This window comes from Podarcis melisellensis (assembly GCF_964234715.1).
Source record: "Podarcis melisellensis genome assembly, chromosome: 7".
NCBI lineage: Eukaryota > Metazoa > Chordata > Lepidosauria > Squamata > Lacertidae > Podarcis > Podarcis melisellensis.
Genome location: NC_138539.1, coordinates 89,334,198 through 89,351,307, shown reverse-complemented (window position 1 = coordinate 89,351,307; position 17,110 = coordinate 89,334,198). Strand labels below are relative to the sequence as shown.

General features: G+C 39.5%; 1 protein-coding gene across 7 annotated transcripts in view; it reads left to right on the top strand.

Annotated features, from left to right (window-relative positions):
* The window catches only part of RALGAPA2 (Ral GTPase activating protein catalytic subunit alpha 2), a 182,197-nt gene that overhangs the window by 80,773 nt on the left and 84,314 nt on the right, over positions 1-17,110 (top strand). For all 7 annotated transcript variants that reach the window (XR_014170068.1, XM_081917687.1, XM_081917686.1 and 4 more), the window contains 6 exons: positions 4,308-4,436; positions 6,662-6,787; positions 8,419-8,477; positions 9,438-9,546; positions 10,934-11,044; positions 11,782-11,850. Coding sequence is in view for 6 of the 7 variants with exons in the window: in XM_081917687.1 (XP_081773813.1) it covers positions 4,308-4,436; positions 6,662-6,787; positions 8,419-8,477; positions 9,438-9,546; positions 10,934-11,044; positions 11,782-11,850 (603 nt within the window). In the remaining variant the exon portion in view is untranslated. The remainder of the gene's footprint in view (positions 1-4,307; positions 4,437-6,661; positions 6,788-8,418; positions 8,478-9,437; positions 9,547-10,933; positions 11,045-11,781; positions 11,851-17,110) is intronic.

The following is a 17,110-nucleotide window of genomic DNA, read 5'->3' as shown; positions in this document are numbered from 1 at the left end:
TTGCTAGTAACTTTTCTCCCTTCCTGGGTCTTTTGCTGTTATATAGAAAAGTGGGATCTCTAAAACTCTACCTCATAACTCCATCCTTAGGAGACTTTCTGCCTCTAGCCTTTCTCCTTTGTAAATAAGCATATGTTCCAGACAACATTTGGGTGGGTTAACCTGTGCCTTGTATTATTAATCCTTTTTACTCTATCTTTAAATGCTGTTGTTGCTTCTAAATCATTGCATATTGGCACGAGCTTATCCCTAACACAACTAACCTTTTGTTAAAAAATATTGCAATGACTACAACGGTGTGATTCTTGTTCCCTAGCAAGTTCCCTAATAATGGTCATTGCTAAATTTCTCAAAATTAGCAGTGTTAGTACAGTCAGTGCAATCCTGTGTATGCACAATTATCTCCTGTTAAAATTCCGAGAATCTTATTGATAATTTCACAAATTAGTGTTTTATGTGAACAGGTGTGCAAAATACGTGTTTGTGCACCTGTGGGTCCAGACACACTAACAGACCTGGAAGACTATAATGCACAGAATGTCTTGTGTCACCTTTATGACTTGAATCTTTAAAGATGTTGAGCCAGAACTTATTTCTTTGGTGTTTATGTGTATCCTGATTTTCTATTGCCATGCTTAAGGCAGCTAAAGTAATTCCCCTGAGATATAACTGTGGCAATACACGAGTACAAAATTATAAGGACCAATATAAAAATCTTACAGCAATTCATAATAATGACTAAAAGAGGAAGTCTCACCCCTTGTCTGCTGCTGCCAGTTATTGGTGTTGAATAGCCACAACTTTGATGGTAAATGGAGGACTATCCTGGGTTTTGGCCATGGAAGTAACAGGGTGCATTTCAGTGGGTCCTAGACAGGAGAACATCCTGGTGAATTGTGTCCATTGGTCCTTTATCTTTCAACAAACTTATTGGATGACTAAAAGATAATGGGATTTAAAGAAAAAGTTAGAAGACTTGAGCCCTATTATCTCTCTGTGTGTGTGTCTTTTAAAATGAAGAGGTAAAGTTTTTGGAATGCTCAAAGATGTGGCTTCACCTGATTCTACTTGGGTATGTTCCAGAATATTTCTGGTAAAATTCAAAGAGTTGAAAATAGTTTTTCGTTATATAGACACAACTTGCATGAAAATAGAGCAAGGGTTAGTACTTACTAATCTTTTAAAAAATCTACTCTCTGTTGTCTTTCATGCCAAGATTCATGAGTCTTTTTATTGCAGCATATGTCAATAGAGATGTCGTCCCATCTGCTGCTGCATGGCTTGTTCAGACACTGGGCGCACAACACAATACTTACCTCTCAGTAATTACAGGTGTGTTGTGAGGAGCCCAATGCATTAATCAGCCCCTTAATTATGGAAAAGGTGGGTCTTTTGTTCTGTTTTCAGAGCAGGAGTTTACCAGCCACTTTATGAGCTCCAGCATCCATCTGCTCATTCTTTTAGAATGTTTGCATTGACTGATATTGCCTTGAAAATGTATTGTGGGAAGTGATTAAAACCAGTTTGAACATTAACCTGTGTAGTGTTTCAAAGGTGAAAATGCTCCCTGCAATGATGCTAAAATGTGTTTACCTTTTAAACAATATTTGTGTAAAAACATGTATCAGGTTGGCTTATGATACTATAAGATGAGGTTTTGCAATCTTCATGCTTCAGATATACAACGTAGCAATGTTGTGTAATATTCTAATATTTCCTGAGGAGCAAATGTCATATGTAAGACCTGGAGACTGCTTACACATTGGAAAACTTAATTCAGAGGAGGAGAACATAATTTTTTGACATGATTTTACTACTCAAACTGATTTTTATGTGAGATTCTCATTTCAGAAGGATTTTTCTTAATGTTTTTCTTGTAATGTGTATTTTTCTTTTTCTTCATTCCTTGCTCTGTAATATGACTCTGGTATAGGCAGTGAAACTGATTTTGGATGTAGGGAGTAGCACTGCAGAATTCTTTTTTTAAAAAAGGAACAAAAAAACAAAACAAAAAACCCACAAACTAGTCCCTTTACTTAATACTTATATCTTTATCCTGTCTTAGACAGGTGAATATTTTTCTGATATGGGTAGTACTCCTGGTCAGTAAGAGGCTGAATAAAATCAAACTGTTGGTGGCAAAACTGGTACCCAGTAAGTCCTCCTTTTCAGTTTGGAGCAGTTTCTTGCCCTCTCTTTGCTCCGTTTCAAATAGTCTCCCTGTTAAACAGGGTTTGGTGGCCTTTCTTTTCAGGAGCAAGAAGCAGAACTTGAGCAGAACCTGGAAGAGCTAGTTAACCATGATGAATGGACAGTTCCTTGAAAGATTTCAAGAGGCAAAGCATGTTGTGCGTGTACTAATGCCCTCTGTTCACCAATTTTCACTCCCCCCCCCCCTTTATTTTTTATCTTGAGGTGGACAAAGAGATCCCAGATTGCTAGGCACTGAAGTCATAAGAACATAAGAACTTTGCTGTGTTCAAACAAAGGCCCATGTAGTCCAGCATTCTGTTCTCACAGGGGCCAACTAGATGCCTATGGGAAGCCTGCAAACAGGACCTGAGTGCAATTGTACTCTTCCCTCCACCTTAAGATTTCAAGCAACACTGCCTCCAACAGTGGAGGTAGAACATAGCCATTATAACTAGTAGACACTGATAGTATTATCGTCCATGAATTTTTCTAATCCTCTCTTTAAAGTACAAGTTCTTGGAGCAGTCAGAACAGGAACAGACCTCAGTGAAAAGAAACACATGACATGGCCTGTGAATAGCTGTACAGACAATAAAGTTAACAGACTACACAAGGCAAATGGACATCATTGATTCCATAACTCAGTGGTACATGCCTGCAAAGCAGAAAGTTTCTGGTTCAGCTTCTGCCAAATCCAGTTAACAGGATCATAGGAAATACCTCTGCCTAAAATCCTGGAGAACTGCTTCCAGTCAGAGTAGATAATGTCCACACATTGTTGTTCAACATCTTTATAAATGACTTGAATGAAGGTATTGAGAGGATACTCATCAAATTTGCAGATGACACCAAACTGGGAGGTGTAGCCAATGCTAGGGAATATAGAATCAGGATTCAGAATGACCTTACCAGATTGGAGAACTGGACTGAAATTCACAACATGAATTTCAGTAGGGACAAATGTAAGGTTCTGTACCCAGCTGCACAAATATAAGATGGGGGACACCTGGGTACACATGTGAAAAGGATCATGGGGTCTTAGTAGACCACAAGCATAAGATGAGCCAACAGTGTGATGCAGCAGCAAAAGAAGCTAATGCCAATCTAGGCTGCAGCAACAAAAGTATAGTGTCGCAATCAAGGGAATTCATAGTACCTAACTATTGTGCCTTGGTCAGACCACCTTTGGAGTGCTGTGTCCAGTTCTGGGTGTCACAATTTAAGAAGGTTAAGCTGGAATGTGTTCAGAGGATGGTGACCAAGATGGTCTGGAAACCAAGCCTTATGAGGAACCATTGAGGGAGTTGAGTATGTTTAGCCTAGTAGAAAGGTGACTGAAAGGAGATGTGATAGCCACCTTCAAATATCTAAAAGGCTGTCACATGAAGGATGGAGCAAGCTTGTGTTCTCTTGCTCTGGGGGCTAGGACCCAAGCCAATGGCCTCAAGTTATAAGAAAGAAGATTCCAACTAAACATCAGGAAGAAATTTCTGATAGTAAGAGCTGTTTGACAGTGAATAGACTCTTTCAGAAGGTGGATGACTCTCCTTCATGAGTTACTACATTGGCTATCTTTTCCCCACTATGTATCTCTGTGTGCTGCAGGTAGAATGAGTCTATAAGTTTTTGTGGCTCCTGTTTTTGTAAGTTCTGATTTCGCTCATGAAGCTCATAGCAAAAATGCTTCATTTTCTCATTAAAGCCTTTCCTATGTAATCTTTCCCTTTCTCCTCTTCCAATTATTAAAAGAATTTGATGGCCATCTGTCATGTATGATCTAGCTGAGATTCCTTCATTGCAGGGGGTGAGACCTGGTGCCCCTTCCAACTGTACAGTTCTATGATTCTATTGCTGTACTACATGAACAAACAGCCTGACCAATAAGGCAGATTTCTACATTCTTCCTGGGTCCATCTAACTATGGGTCAGCCGCTTTTCAACTCAAATGCTGGATCTAGGCTAGTAAAAGAAGGAAGAATCCTTTTATTATAAATGTTTGAAACCATTGCATGGGTATGGAATAATGACACTGCTGTCAATTGGAAAAGTTCTTAGTGTTCGTAACTAATCTGGCCTTAACAAGTTCAAAAATTTTAACTTTTTCTCCTTTTCAGGATGTTTTAAATACTGTGATCAGACACTGTCCCCCCTGCTTTTTCTTCTTGGGCTTACCTGGCTTCACTTTGCTAATAGGAGACTTCATAACAGCTGCATCCAGAGTCCTGAGTACAAACATGTTGGAGGTAAGTATGGCAATGTTCGGTGTCCTGTTCCTATGAGAGTGCACAATTGTTAGCAAGGTTCAGATTTCTCTACTCTTAACAGGTGTTGACTCATTAGCACAATGTGAAACTGGGCTCTTGGGGCAGACAGCATGGCAGCTGATGTGTGAAATTGTAGGATAAGGTGACATCCTAGTCTTGCAAAGGTGTTTCATCAAAAGGACAAAATGTGAGAAATCATATCCCCACTAATACTGCAGCACATTTGCACTCTAAAAGCAAGGGTTGGGTTTCAGAATGTTATTAAGCTTTTGTTATACATGAACATTACAAATGTGTACTGGCATATGTGCTGTAAAGGATTGGAGCAAGGATTGGTGTTTTTTTAAAATATCCATGTTAGATACAGTAATAGCCCAAGCATAGTATCATGAGAACTAAATGAACAGGGACGGCCTTACCATTTCTTAGTGCCCAATATTGCCATAGAGGTTTGTGTGGTACAGCTGAAGATGGTAGCTATGGAGGACTTACGTTGTTTAAGGGAATTTGTACATTAACAGTAACTTTACACTATTAATATAGTTTACCTTTGATGAAACACGTAAGTGTGTATCTTCATTGTGATTTTTTGACATTGTGACAACATGATGCACATAAATACAGATTTTGCTAATTCAAAAATGTAACCACATTGGGCCTCGATCTTACTGGTATCTGTAAAGGTAAAGATAAAGGTACCCCTGCCCGTACGGGCCAGTCGTGTCCGACTCTAGGGTTCTGCGCCCATCTCACTTAAGAGGCCGGGGACCAGCGCTGTCCGGAGACACTTCCGGGTCACGTGGCCAGCGTGACGAAGCTGCTCTGGCGAGCCGGCACCAGCACAGCACACGGAAACGCCGTTTACCTTACCGCTATAAAGCAGTACCTATTTATCTACTTGCACTTAGGGGTGCTTTCGAACTGCTAGGTGGGCAGGAGCTGGGACCGAAAGACGGGAGCTCACCCCGCCGCAGGGATTCGAACCGCCGACCATGCGATCGGCAAGCCCTAGGCGCTGAGGTTTTACCCACAGCGCCACCCGCGTCCCTACTGGTATATGTAATGCTCATTAATTATATGGTAGCTTGTCATATGAGCATATATGTCTTTAGAAATAACCAGATATACTCAGAATTATAATAACTTGTGTTTGCTGGTGAAATGAAGCGGTAAGACCAGTTTTTATAGCCATGTTTGTATAGCAGAGTCGACATGTGAAATGATGCTGCCTGCACTGGGATTTTTCTGTTTTGATTGCCAGTGCTAAGCAACCTCTTTGTTGTAAGGTATTTTACATTTTCTGTTTAGCTGGTCATCCAAGCCAGCAAAGAAAATCATGCTGAAATATAGATGTTTTTAGAAGAATTTTAAATTGGGCCTCGCTGCCATCTGGACAGCAGAGATGAATAATTTTTTTTTAATGAAAATGAAACATATTAGTTCAAAGTGCCCCCATTTTTATCTGAAATTTGGCAGCTCTGATCCTGGGGAGGGATGGCAGGATGCATCAAAACCCTGTGTCATTTGAATGAAAAGAATCTAAGTTAAAAGTAGCTGCAGAAAGGCAGGTGGGAATTCCCATTGAAATTGGGGGGGGCGGCTGGGGGGTTTGAACAAAATTAAAACAAATGGAAAATGAAATGAATGAAACTTTAATATGAATGGGGAAATTATTATTTTGTCCTTGCATGCCTAATAATAACACTAGATTTACAAGCAGCTAGTGCTATTTTATACAGCGTTTTAAGGGGAGACGTATATATTCAGACTTCGGTTTGATCCAAAGTTTGCATGGAGAAGGCATCACACATGCACTATTTTTCCTCCCCCTGTAGCCACCTATACCCTCTGAAAACCCTCTCTAGTGGCTTGGAAGCCTTCCTGGTCAGCTTGGACTGTGTCATGGGGGCCTGCCATAGGAGAGGAACCTATTTTAATGTCTCCTTTCCATCTGCAGCCTGTGAGATGTCTCCAAGATGCAGGGCATCAAGTCAAGTTATCACAATACTAATCCTTCCTTCATCGTTTCCTTGCAGAAGGAGAATGCTAAAATTAAAATAAGCAGCAGACATAGAATATTTATGTAGGTTATGAGTTATTTTCTCTGCTTCACCTACAATGCTGGAGAAAACGTTACTGGGTTTTTATTAATTGACAAGATTACCTACTTTTTTTTCCTTTTCCTTTTTCTGTTTTGCTTATAGGCCCCACGCTTAGAAGCACATACCATTCTTGGTTCTCTGGTTTGCTTTCCTAACCTCTATCAAGAAATTCCATTATTGCAACCCACTGCTGAAGCAGAAATCATCACAGGAACTACAGGTGTCAAAGTAAATGTTTTCACTGTTAGCTGATTTCTATTTTACAAATTGGGGGAGTCATGTGTACCTTCCATTTCTTCTCTCTTACTCTTGTGGAGGGGCTTATGCAAATTGGAGAAGCCTTGCCCCATCTAGTGGGAGGAGCCTCCCCCCATACTAAAGCTAAGACACCTAAAAATGTCATGGTTACAAAATAGAGTAGAAAGGACAGAGGGTCTTTTTCAAGATTCAAAATACTTATTTGCCAGATATACTTCAGATACTGTGTCTTCCAATATATTCACTTGGCTACTTCATTATCTCACCTTGGTTTCCCCAGCTGTTTTTCAATGTAGAGCATCACATACCTCTCAACTCTTGGGACATCCCATTTTGTCGCACAAGAGCATGGCACTCCAAATCACACATTTTGGGGAGCTGTGATTTCGTGCTGTGCTCACCCCGAAAAGTGTTTTTTCAAGGTCATGATCTCACACGGTGCCCCAAAACGCACAATTTTAGGCCCCTGGAAAAAGCATGTCTTTCAGGGCCGTGATCTCACACACGTCATGTGATTTGTGTGGGAGCACAGCCCCAAAAGACGTGTGTTTTTCACCTCAGCGTATTAGAGGGTATGTTATCATATGTATTGAGGTAAGGAAGGTTTGTGCACAGCAGATGCAATTGAGCAGTTTAGTTGAACTAAACTAGTTTAGTGGAATAAGAGAATAGGAAGTTAAAAAAAAGATTTTTTAAAAATGGCATCCATCCAAGCCTGCAATTCCTGGAGGAAGCATTTGCATATGGGGCAAGAAATTTGTACTGGGGCATTGACAGTGAATGCCACCAAACAAACTGATCTCCCCAGTCCTCTTCCCCCCTACTCTCATGCCTCTTCAGGATCTTACAGAGGTTTCTTGCTAAGTGCAGAAATGGCTGCAGCATGTATAGAAATCAGATTTCAGCCCCTAAAAAAACAAATACAAAACATAGGTAAAGGTAAAGGGACCCCTGACCATTAGGTCCAGTCATGGCCGACTCTGGGGTTGCGGCGCTCATCTCGCTGTATTGGCCGAGGGAGCCAGCATTTGTCCACAGACAGCTTCCGGGCCATGTGGCCAGCATGACTAAGCCGCTTCTGGCAAACCAGAGCAACGCACGGAAACACCATTTACCTTCCCGCCAGAGAGGTACCTATTTATCTACTTGCACTTTGATGTCCTTTCGAACTGCTAGGTTGGCAGGAGCAGGGACCAAGCAACGGGAACTCATCCTGTCACAGGGATTCGAACCGCCGACCTTCTGATCGGCAAGTCCTAGGCTCTGTGGTTTAACCTACAGCCCCGCCCACGTCCCTAATACAAAACATACCAGTTGCCTAAAGGATAGGCGAGCCCATTGTATATTTGGCAGCATTTTGAGAGGAAGGGTGTGAATTAATTGCATTAATGAATTATTTGCAGAATTTCCACTAAGAACAAGAGAGAGAATGATTACAGATGGGTTAGCAAAACAAAACAGTTTAAATATTTTAAGTAATAAAATTGAGATCAATGAAATTTGCTCCATTTTATTATATTTGACTAAGGGTAGAAATTAGAGTTCTTCTGCAATATATTTGTTTGAAGTAAATTGCTTACTGTCATGATTTTTTATTGTAGTGCTACCTCATAAATATTCTTTTGAAGAATGCTGCAAATGAACCAAGTGAAGCTTCAAGGTAAATACTGAATAGAACAGAAAATATTATAGAATATAAATTGAAGAATAAATTATTTGTGTAGAAGGGTTATAATTGTCTGATACTATTGTTACTTTGTCTGCTGTAACTAAAGTGCAGTCATAAACCCAAAAGTGGGTTACAACTGGTAATATTCCTCAGGGTCTTGTGAAAGAACAGTGTTAAACAACAATTGATGACCTCCTTCTACCGGTCCACAGTAGAAAGTGTCCTCTCATATTGTATCACAGTGTGGTACGTTGACGGCCACGGACAGAAAGTCTTTACAGAGGGTGGTGAACACAGCACATGATATCATAGGCTGTTCCTTGAGTCCCCTAGATGACATCGCCTTAGGAGAGCGAGAAAAATTCTTAGGGACGATTCACACCCCAGCCAGCACCTCTTTAATCTTCTACCCTCAGGCAGGAGATATAGAAGTATAATCAGTCATACCAACAGACTAAAAAACAGTTTCTATCCGTGGGCTGTTAGGCTGCTGAACGGAAAATAATATAGTGCAACTGACTATCGGGTGTGTTGTGCGACAAGCACACAGAGTGCAATGAAACTGAGTGTTGGGGAGGGGAGGCTCGGTTAATTTCATTGTACACAGGTTGTACATTGACAATAAAATTGTTGTTGTTGTTGTTGTTGTTGTTGTTGTTAAATACCACTTGACTCTATTCAGTGGCTGACAAAGTGATGCTTCCTGTGTTAATGTCGCTATAACAGCACTAGCATGGGAATCGTTGGCCAAACAAGACCAAAGGAAGCTGCTGTGCCAGAACTATAGTTGGATTTAGGATCAAATCCTGTATAAGAGTATAGATTGTCACATAATACAGCAACCATCTGAATCCACATGTGTTTCTGTCTTTTTACAATTCAGTTGTTCATAGAACTGAAAAATAAGAGGGACATGATGGCTTACTGACATGTATATTTCTTGTTTTCAAGGTGTTTAGCTCTTTGCTGCCTTGGGCTTTGGATATGTGAAGAACTAGTGCAATGTACAAACCATCCCCAAGTAAAGGATGCAATAAATGTTTTAGGTGTGACACTAAAGGTACCAGTATGACACAAGTTTGTATGACTTGATTGTGCAAAATTGTGGGGTTTGACTTCAACCAAAGAGTGTTTTAAATACTTAGAATATTTTATTAAGCTGTTTGGAAGATTCTCAAATTCAATCTGTCAACACAAATTATGAAGTTTTGTAAATTAAACCATTTGCTATGTACTTAGGACAATAAAATGCTTGCTGAGACATTTCTGAAAGAAACGTTTCAATTTAAGTCCCTGTTGCATTGCAGCTAACAACTTGATTCCAATATTTCTCACTGCATCTATTGTTTTCTGATGAAAATGTTGAGGAAAGCATAGAATTTATTGTCATGATTTTTTTTAACTAAACAAAAAATGTGTTTCCAAGGTGCCAGAGGAAGGAAGTCATCTAAGACAGCACCTCCTCTTGACAATAGGCAGGGTCACATTGCATGAACTGCATATTAATAAATATCTGCACAAACACTCATCATTCCACACTGCCTTTGCCTGCGTAGCAGGTAACAGGTAGGAGGCGGAAGCTCTTAGTTGAGTTCATTCTTTTGCTCTTCTCTCTCAGGCGCACTTTTTTTCATAAGAGGAAAAAGAAGACAATTAGTTATTTTTATTTTCTATCCCTTTCCTTAGTTCCTTCCTTAAGGAAAAAAATTCTCCATTAAGGCTACCTCAGGAAAGGCACATTCCCCAAACCTACAATTTCCAGATACCTTTACCAAACAATCAGTCCTCGGTCCTCTACACACTCAGTAGATCAGTAGCTGGCTGACATATTTGGCAGAATCTTGCAGTGATCAAGGTTCAGAATCTGAGGCTGTAGCATCTCCAGTTATGGAGTCATACAGGGTTTTGGGTTCTGAGCCTACTCCTGACAGGAGCTCACAGAGCCATCTCCCGTAACACCAGCACCTGCAGAGTCAGAGCCAAGACCTTTACAGAGACGTGAGCTTGAGGAAACAAATGCTTTTCACAGCACCACCAGTCCAACAGTGCAATGAGTACACCTGGGAGAGACTATGGAACACAGAAGGAGTGCCCATGTTCAGACAAGATGGTTGTACCTTTAAAATGAAAGTTTAGGCATAAAGGCGGAGTCTGGGAGAGGTAGCCTGGGAGCAGAGGCCTATGACACAGAGATATCTGTGGTCTTTCAACTGGGGCTATCCTGCATCAGTCCTGAACACAGGGTTGACAAGGGTTTTGTACATTCCAGATATGAGCCTGTTCTCCTACTGTGCATTAACTCTTCAGTGTGGGAAGGGGTGTTCTCCAAACTGGACTAATTAAACAAGAATCTGTAGTAACTATTTGCAGTATCTGAAATGTTTCCAGTTTGTTTGTATTCCCTTTTGTTGGTTCGTTATTGGTGTTTTGTTTCTTCTTCTTTTTAGTTTTGTAACAAACAGGTAGCACAGGAAGCCTGTGATGTCTTTCAATTACTGACCTCCTATTGGGAAAAGCTTGAGAAATACAAATCTTCGCTACCCAGAAAAATTATTGAAGTATGTTTATCTCTTTAATATTTGTCTGTTGTTTTCAGTAACAGATATACTATGCTTAATTATGTACAAAAACTTACCATGTATAACACACCGCCATGTATAAGACAAGCTTTTTTTTAGCCCTTAATTCACCACCGCTGAGGAACATAGTCAGGAAAATCAGGGCAAGTGAGCGAGTGATAGCTAGCGATATTGAGCAGGAGAAGGGGTCCAAGCAGAACCAGCAGCTAGAGCTAGAAGACCCTCTATTTTGGACTAATTTTTTTTAGCGAAAAACATCGTATTATACACAAAAAATATGGTGATATCTTATTCAGACAACAGAGTACAGATCTAAGTATATATTTAGTATACATCTACAGGCACAACTGATGTAATTTAGTTATATGGCTGAATTGTTAGCTGAATTGTTGGCCCAAAGCATGATGACTTTTTAAAACTAGATTTAAATTGTAAGCAGAGTAAGCAGGTTTGCATGATGTGTGCTTAATTTGTGTGTTTCTAGTTGTAAAATCTGGTAAGATTTGGAAAGATTATTCTCCCCACCCCCCTTTTCTGTAGTACTAGAGAAGTGGAGGGAAAGATGAATGGGACACATGGGAGATAGTAGGTGTTTATTTTCTTATGAACTAGGTCAGCTTCAAATTTCACTAACACTTTTGACACCTGCTTCGAGAATGACTTTGGAAAATAGAACATGTCTGTAAATTTATCCTTCTGAAATTTGATTTACACAGATCCTTGTGGCCACAATTGCATTTCTCTTGCCTAGTGCAGAATACTCCTCCGTGGAAGGTGATAAAAAGGTATGGAATATTAAACTATCAATGGTTTGTCCTGGTATGATGGTTTTTACTGTGGAGTTAATATTTAAACACTGTTCCCATGATCCAGTAGTGGGTGGGAGTATGAAAACATACAGTGTATATTTCCCAGGCTGAAAAATCCAATCTAAAACCTGTTGCTATAGAGCCATACCCTTAGGTATCTGTGCTTGAATAGCTGTGGCCTTGTTCTTCCTTCAAACTGCAAAAATGATGATTAGCAGTTCTTCAAAACAATTGGACTGATGGTGATAGTATTTGTTCACAGCCACACCAAAAAAGAGAACCTCTTCTCAGTCTATTAAACAAAGGCACAAAAAACACAAGTGTGTGTATAAAGGGAAGTGCCTTTTATAACTATTGTGTAAGGTGTCTATACATATTGGTATGACGTAGGTTCAGGCTGTTTGAGGACTGTGTTTTCCCATATGGACCTGCCTGGGCTCTGAGATCTTCAATGGAGGCCCTTTTCTCAGTCCCACCACCCTCACAGGCATACCTGGTGAGGACATAAGAGACGGCTTTGGAACTCCCTTCCTAGAGAAGTTAGATGGGTGCCATTCAACTGGCAGGTGAGGACTGTTTTATTCCAGCAGAACTGGCTGCTTTTAAAGAAAGAACTTTTCAAAGTGCTGTGCTGTTTATCTGTCTGCATTTTAATAATTTCCCTTTTACATTGTTTTAAATCCATATTAGTTTGATTACTTTTTTTATAAATATTTTTATAGGATTTTCAAATACACAGATAAAAGTTTAAATTTCACTTACAAAAGAAAAAATAAGCAAACCATTCCACTTTCAAAAATATTTTTACATGACCAATCGGACTTCCTCACATCTCCCGTACCTTGCATTCTTTACTCTTTAGGATGTCAGCAAATTATCACCTTATTTTTTAATTCATACTTTTCCAATAATTTTTAATTTAAAATGCTCTTTGTCAATTATTTAAACTTTTAACACCTTTAATAATACCTTAAATTTCTTCCTTTTCTTACTTTTAGCTTAATTTCAATCTCAAAAATCTAATCGCTGAAGCAAAAACTTCCAAATCGTACAGTTTAGCATTTTAACATTCATACAACTTATAGTATTTTTGTAAATAGTCCTTAAATTTAGTCCAGTCCTCTTTCGTCGTTTCTTCTCCCAAGTCGTGGATTCTGCCAGTCATTTCAGCCAGTTCCATATAGTCCATCAGTTGCATCTGCCACTCTTCCAGTGTGGGTAGATCTTGTGTCTTCCAATATTTAGCTATAAGTATTCTTGCTGCTGCGGTTGCATACATAAAAAAAGTTCTATCCTTCTTTAACACCTTCTGGCCAACAATGCCCAATAGAAAGGCCTCTGGTTTCTTGGGAAAGGTATACCTAAATGCCTTTTTTAATTCATTATATATCATTTCCCAGAAGGTCTTCACTCTTGGGCAGGTCCACCAGAGGTGAAAGAATGTCCCTTCAGCCTCCTTACATTTCCAACATTTGTTATCAGACAAATGGTATATCTTAGCAAGTTTGACTGGGGTCATGTACCACCTATATATCATTTTCATAATATTTTCTTTCAGGGCACTACATGCCGTGAATTTCAATCCGGTGGTCCATAACTTTTCCCAGTCTTCAAACATAATGTTGTAACCAATGTCCTGAGCCCATTTTATCATAGCTGATTTAACTGTCTCATCCTGTGTGTTCCATTTAAGCAACAAGTTATACATTCTTGAAAGTACCTTAGCCTTAGGTTCTAACAGTTCCGTCTCTAATTTCGATTTTTCCACCTGGAATCCTAACTTTTTGTCCGACTTAAAGACTTCCTGAACTTGAGCATACAGAAACCAGTCCTGCACCCTATTTTTTATTTTTTCAAAGCTCTGCAGCCTCCAATTGTCTCCAACTTTTTCTATGATTTCCCAATATTTCGGCCGGCCGGCCTCCATATTAGGTTTTTTTCGGGCCTTGGCTTCCACTGGTGATAACCACCTCGGTGTTTTACTCTCTAACAAGTCTTTGTATTTAGTCCAAACCATATAAATTGCTTTCCTGACAATGTGGTTTTTAAACATTTTGTGAACCTTTACCTTGTCATACCACAAATATGCATGCCATCCAAAAGCGTTGTTAAACCCTTCCAGGTCTAGGACATCGGTGTTCTCCAGTAATAACCAATCTTTCATCCAACAGAAAGCAGCAGCTTCATAATATAACCTTAAGTCCAGCAGGGCAAATCCCCCTCTTTCTTTTGCATCGGTTAGTATTTTAAATTTTATTCGGGGCTTTTTGCCCTGCCAGACAAATTTAGAGATATCCTTCTGCCACTTTCCAAAGCACTCCACCCTGTCCACGACCTGGAGGCTCTGAAACAAAAATAACATTTCAGGCAATACATTCATTTTTACAGCTGCAATTCGACCCAACAAGGAAAGTTTTAATCTTGACCAAATTTCTAAGTCCTTTTTAATTTCCGACCAACATTTTTCATAATTGTCTTTAAATAAATTCAAAATTTTAGTAGACAAATTAACCCCAAGGTATTTCACCTTTTTAACCACATTTAACTCTGTTTCTTTCTGGAACTCATCTATTTCCTTAAGTGATAAGTCTTTCTCCAAAACCTTAGTTTTCTGCTTATTCAATTTGAAGCCTGCCACTCGGCCAAATTCATAAATTAGCTCTAACACTCTCTTCGTACTAGATTCTGGCTCCTGTAATGTTAAAACTAGGTCATCTGCAAAAGCTTTCAGTTTAAATTGTTTCTCTCCGACCTGTATTCCTTGTACCAACCGGTCTTCCCTAATCATGTTCAAAAGCACCTCCAAGACAGAAATAAATAACAGAGGGGATAGTGGGCAACCTTGTCGTGTCCCTTTTTCAATTTTGAATTCTTCTGTCACCACATTGTTAACTATCAATTTAGCTTTTTGCTCTGAATAGATTGCCTCTATTCCATTTTCAAACCCCCGTCCCACTCCCATCCCTTCCAAATTTCTTTTCATAAACAGCCAAGAAATGTTGTCAAAGGCCTTCTCCGCATCAATAAAAATTAACACTGCTCTTGTGTGAAGGTTGGGCTGCAGCAGTTCCAACGTGTCAATAATGTTCCTAGTGTTATCAAACAAATGTCTTCCTGGGAGAAAGCCTGCCTGGTCCTTGTGAATTACTTCATTTAATACTTTTTTAAGCCTACTTGCCAAAATATCTGCAAAAATTTTGTAATCCACATTTAAGAGCGAGATGGGACGGTAGTTTCTAAGTTGAGTCTTTTCAGATTCCACTTTAGGGATCAATGTGATGTAAGCTTCTTTCCACGATTCCGGTGCCTTTTCCCCCTCCAAAATCTGGTTGCATACCTCCATTAAAGGTTGTATCAAAAAGTCTTTCAGTGTCTTATAATACTTGGAGATCAGACCATCTGGGCCTGGAGATTTGCCTATTTGCATGTTCTGAATGGCACCCTCTATTTCTTGTTGTGTTATCTTATAATTCAAACTTGTTCTCCTTTCCTGAGATAGTTTGGGTAAACCATTAATTTTCAAAAATTGGTTAATCTCAGTCTCCTCTTGTGGCCCTTGAGTGTAAAGCTTTTTGAAATTCCTTTGGAAACACTTTCTAATTTCTTCGGGTTTCTGTATATTTCTTCCCTCCACCTCTAGATTGGTTACTGTGTTCAGTTTCTGTCTCTTTTTCAACTGCCATGCTAGCAGTTTCCCATACTTATTTGCTGATTCAAATGATCTTTGTTTCATTTGTTTAATTTTCCACTCAACTTCCTGATTTATCAGTCTCGAATATTGTGCTTGATGGAATTTGATTTCTCTCAAAATCTCCTTTGACTTTGGCTTTGACCTCAGTTTTTTCTCGCCATCTCTTATCTTCTCTAAGATTTTATCTTTTTTTCCGTTCCAGAGTCTTTTCTTGATCGTATTCTGTTGTATCAGAAACCCTCTCATTACAGCTTTACTTGCATCCCAAATTGTTGCTCTCTCTGTTGGAGTGTTCAAGTTTATCTCAAAGTAGTCCTTCATAGTTTTTTGGGCCTTCTTCACTATCTCTTGATCTCTTAGCAGGGTGTCATTCATTTTCCATCTGAAAGAGCCAGTTGGAGTAAGTCTTAATTCCATTTTCAGAGCGTTATGGTCGGAGCATGTTTTTGGGCAGATTTCCACTTTTCTAGTCTTAGGTGCCAGCCCTCTAGTTATCCATATTTGGTCGATTCTTGTCCATGACAGATGAGCCTCAGAAAAGAAAGTTCCTTCTTTACCTAAGGGGTTCTTTGTCCTCCATATATCGATTAGGTCCACATTGTCAGTTAGTTCAAAAAAAGATTTAGGTAGTCTACCGTCCTTTGTTAAATTTTGACTTTGTGACTTGTCCATGTTTGTAGAGACAACTCCATTCATGTCGCCCATCATAATTATATTGGTGTAGTCCAGATAGTCCATTATTGTCTCATGCAGCTTTTTGTAGAATTCTGACTTCCCCTCATTCGGTGCATAAATTCCTAATATTAAAAACTTTTCCCCTTGCGTCTGTACCTCAATTGCCAAAATTCTTCCTTGCTCATCTTTGAATAACAGTTTAGGTGATAGGCTCTCTTTTGCATAAATCACTACTCCTCTTTTCTTAACTTTGTCCGATGAAATAAATTCTTGTCCTAATCTCTTATTAATTAATACTTTTCTATGGAGCCTAGTCACATGTGTTTCCTGCAAGCAAATAATGTCCAATTGTTCTTTTTTCAATATATGAAAGATTCTTCTTCTTTTTTCTGGGGAATTTCCACCATGAAAGTTCCAACTAAGAAGCTGCAGAGACATCCTGAATCAATCTGTTAGTCCTTTGGTGGTGTCTCTTTCTCTTGATCCTTGGGTTCCGAGGGTGTAGGCCCAGGAGCAGGTAAAGGTGGTGGCCAAGAACCTACTGTTCCTTTCCTTAGGTCTTCCTCGTAATCGTTCAAGAACTTTTGTTGGTCCTCTGCTGATTTAATTTTGACCTTCTTTCCTTTGAAATTAAAAGATAGTCCTTGTGGGAACTCCCACCTGTAGGGAATCGAATTTCCTCTCAGTAGTCTCACGAGTTCTGTGTATGTAGCTCTGAGGTCCAATAGCTGTTTCGGTATATCTCTGTAGATCTCAGCTCTACTGCCTTGAATATCCAGTGCTTTTCCAAAATGGAGGCCTAATATTTTATCTCTCTCTTGCTTGGATCTCAAAACAATCAAACAGTCTCTAGATCTATCCTTCCTTACC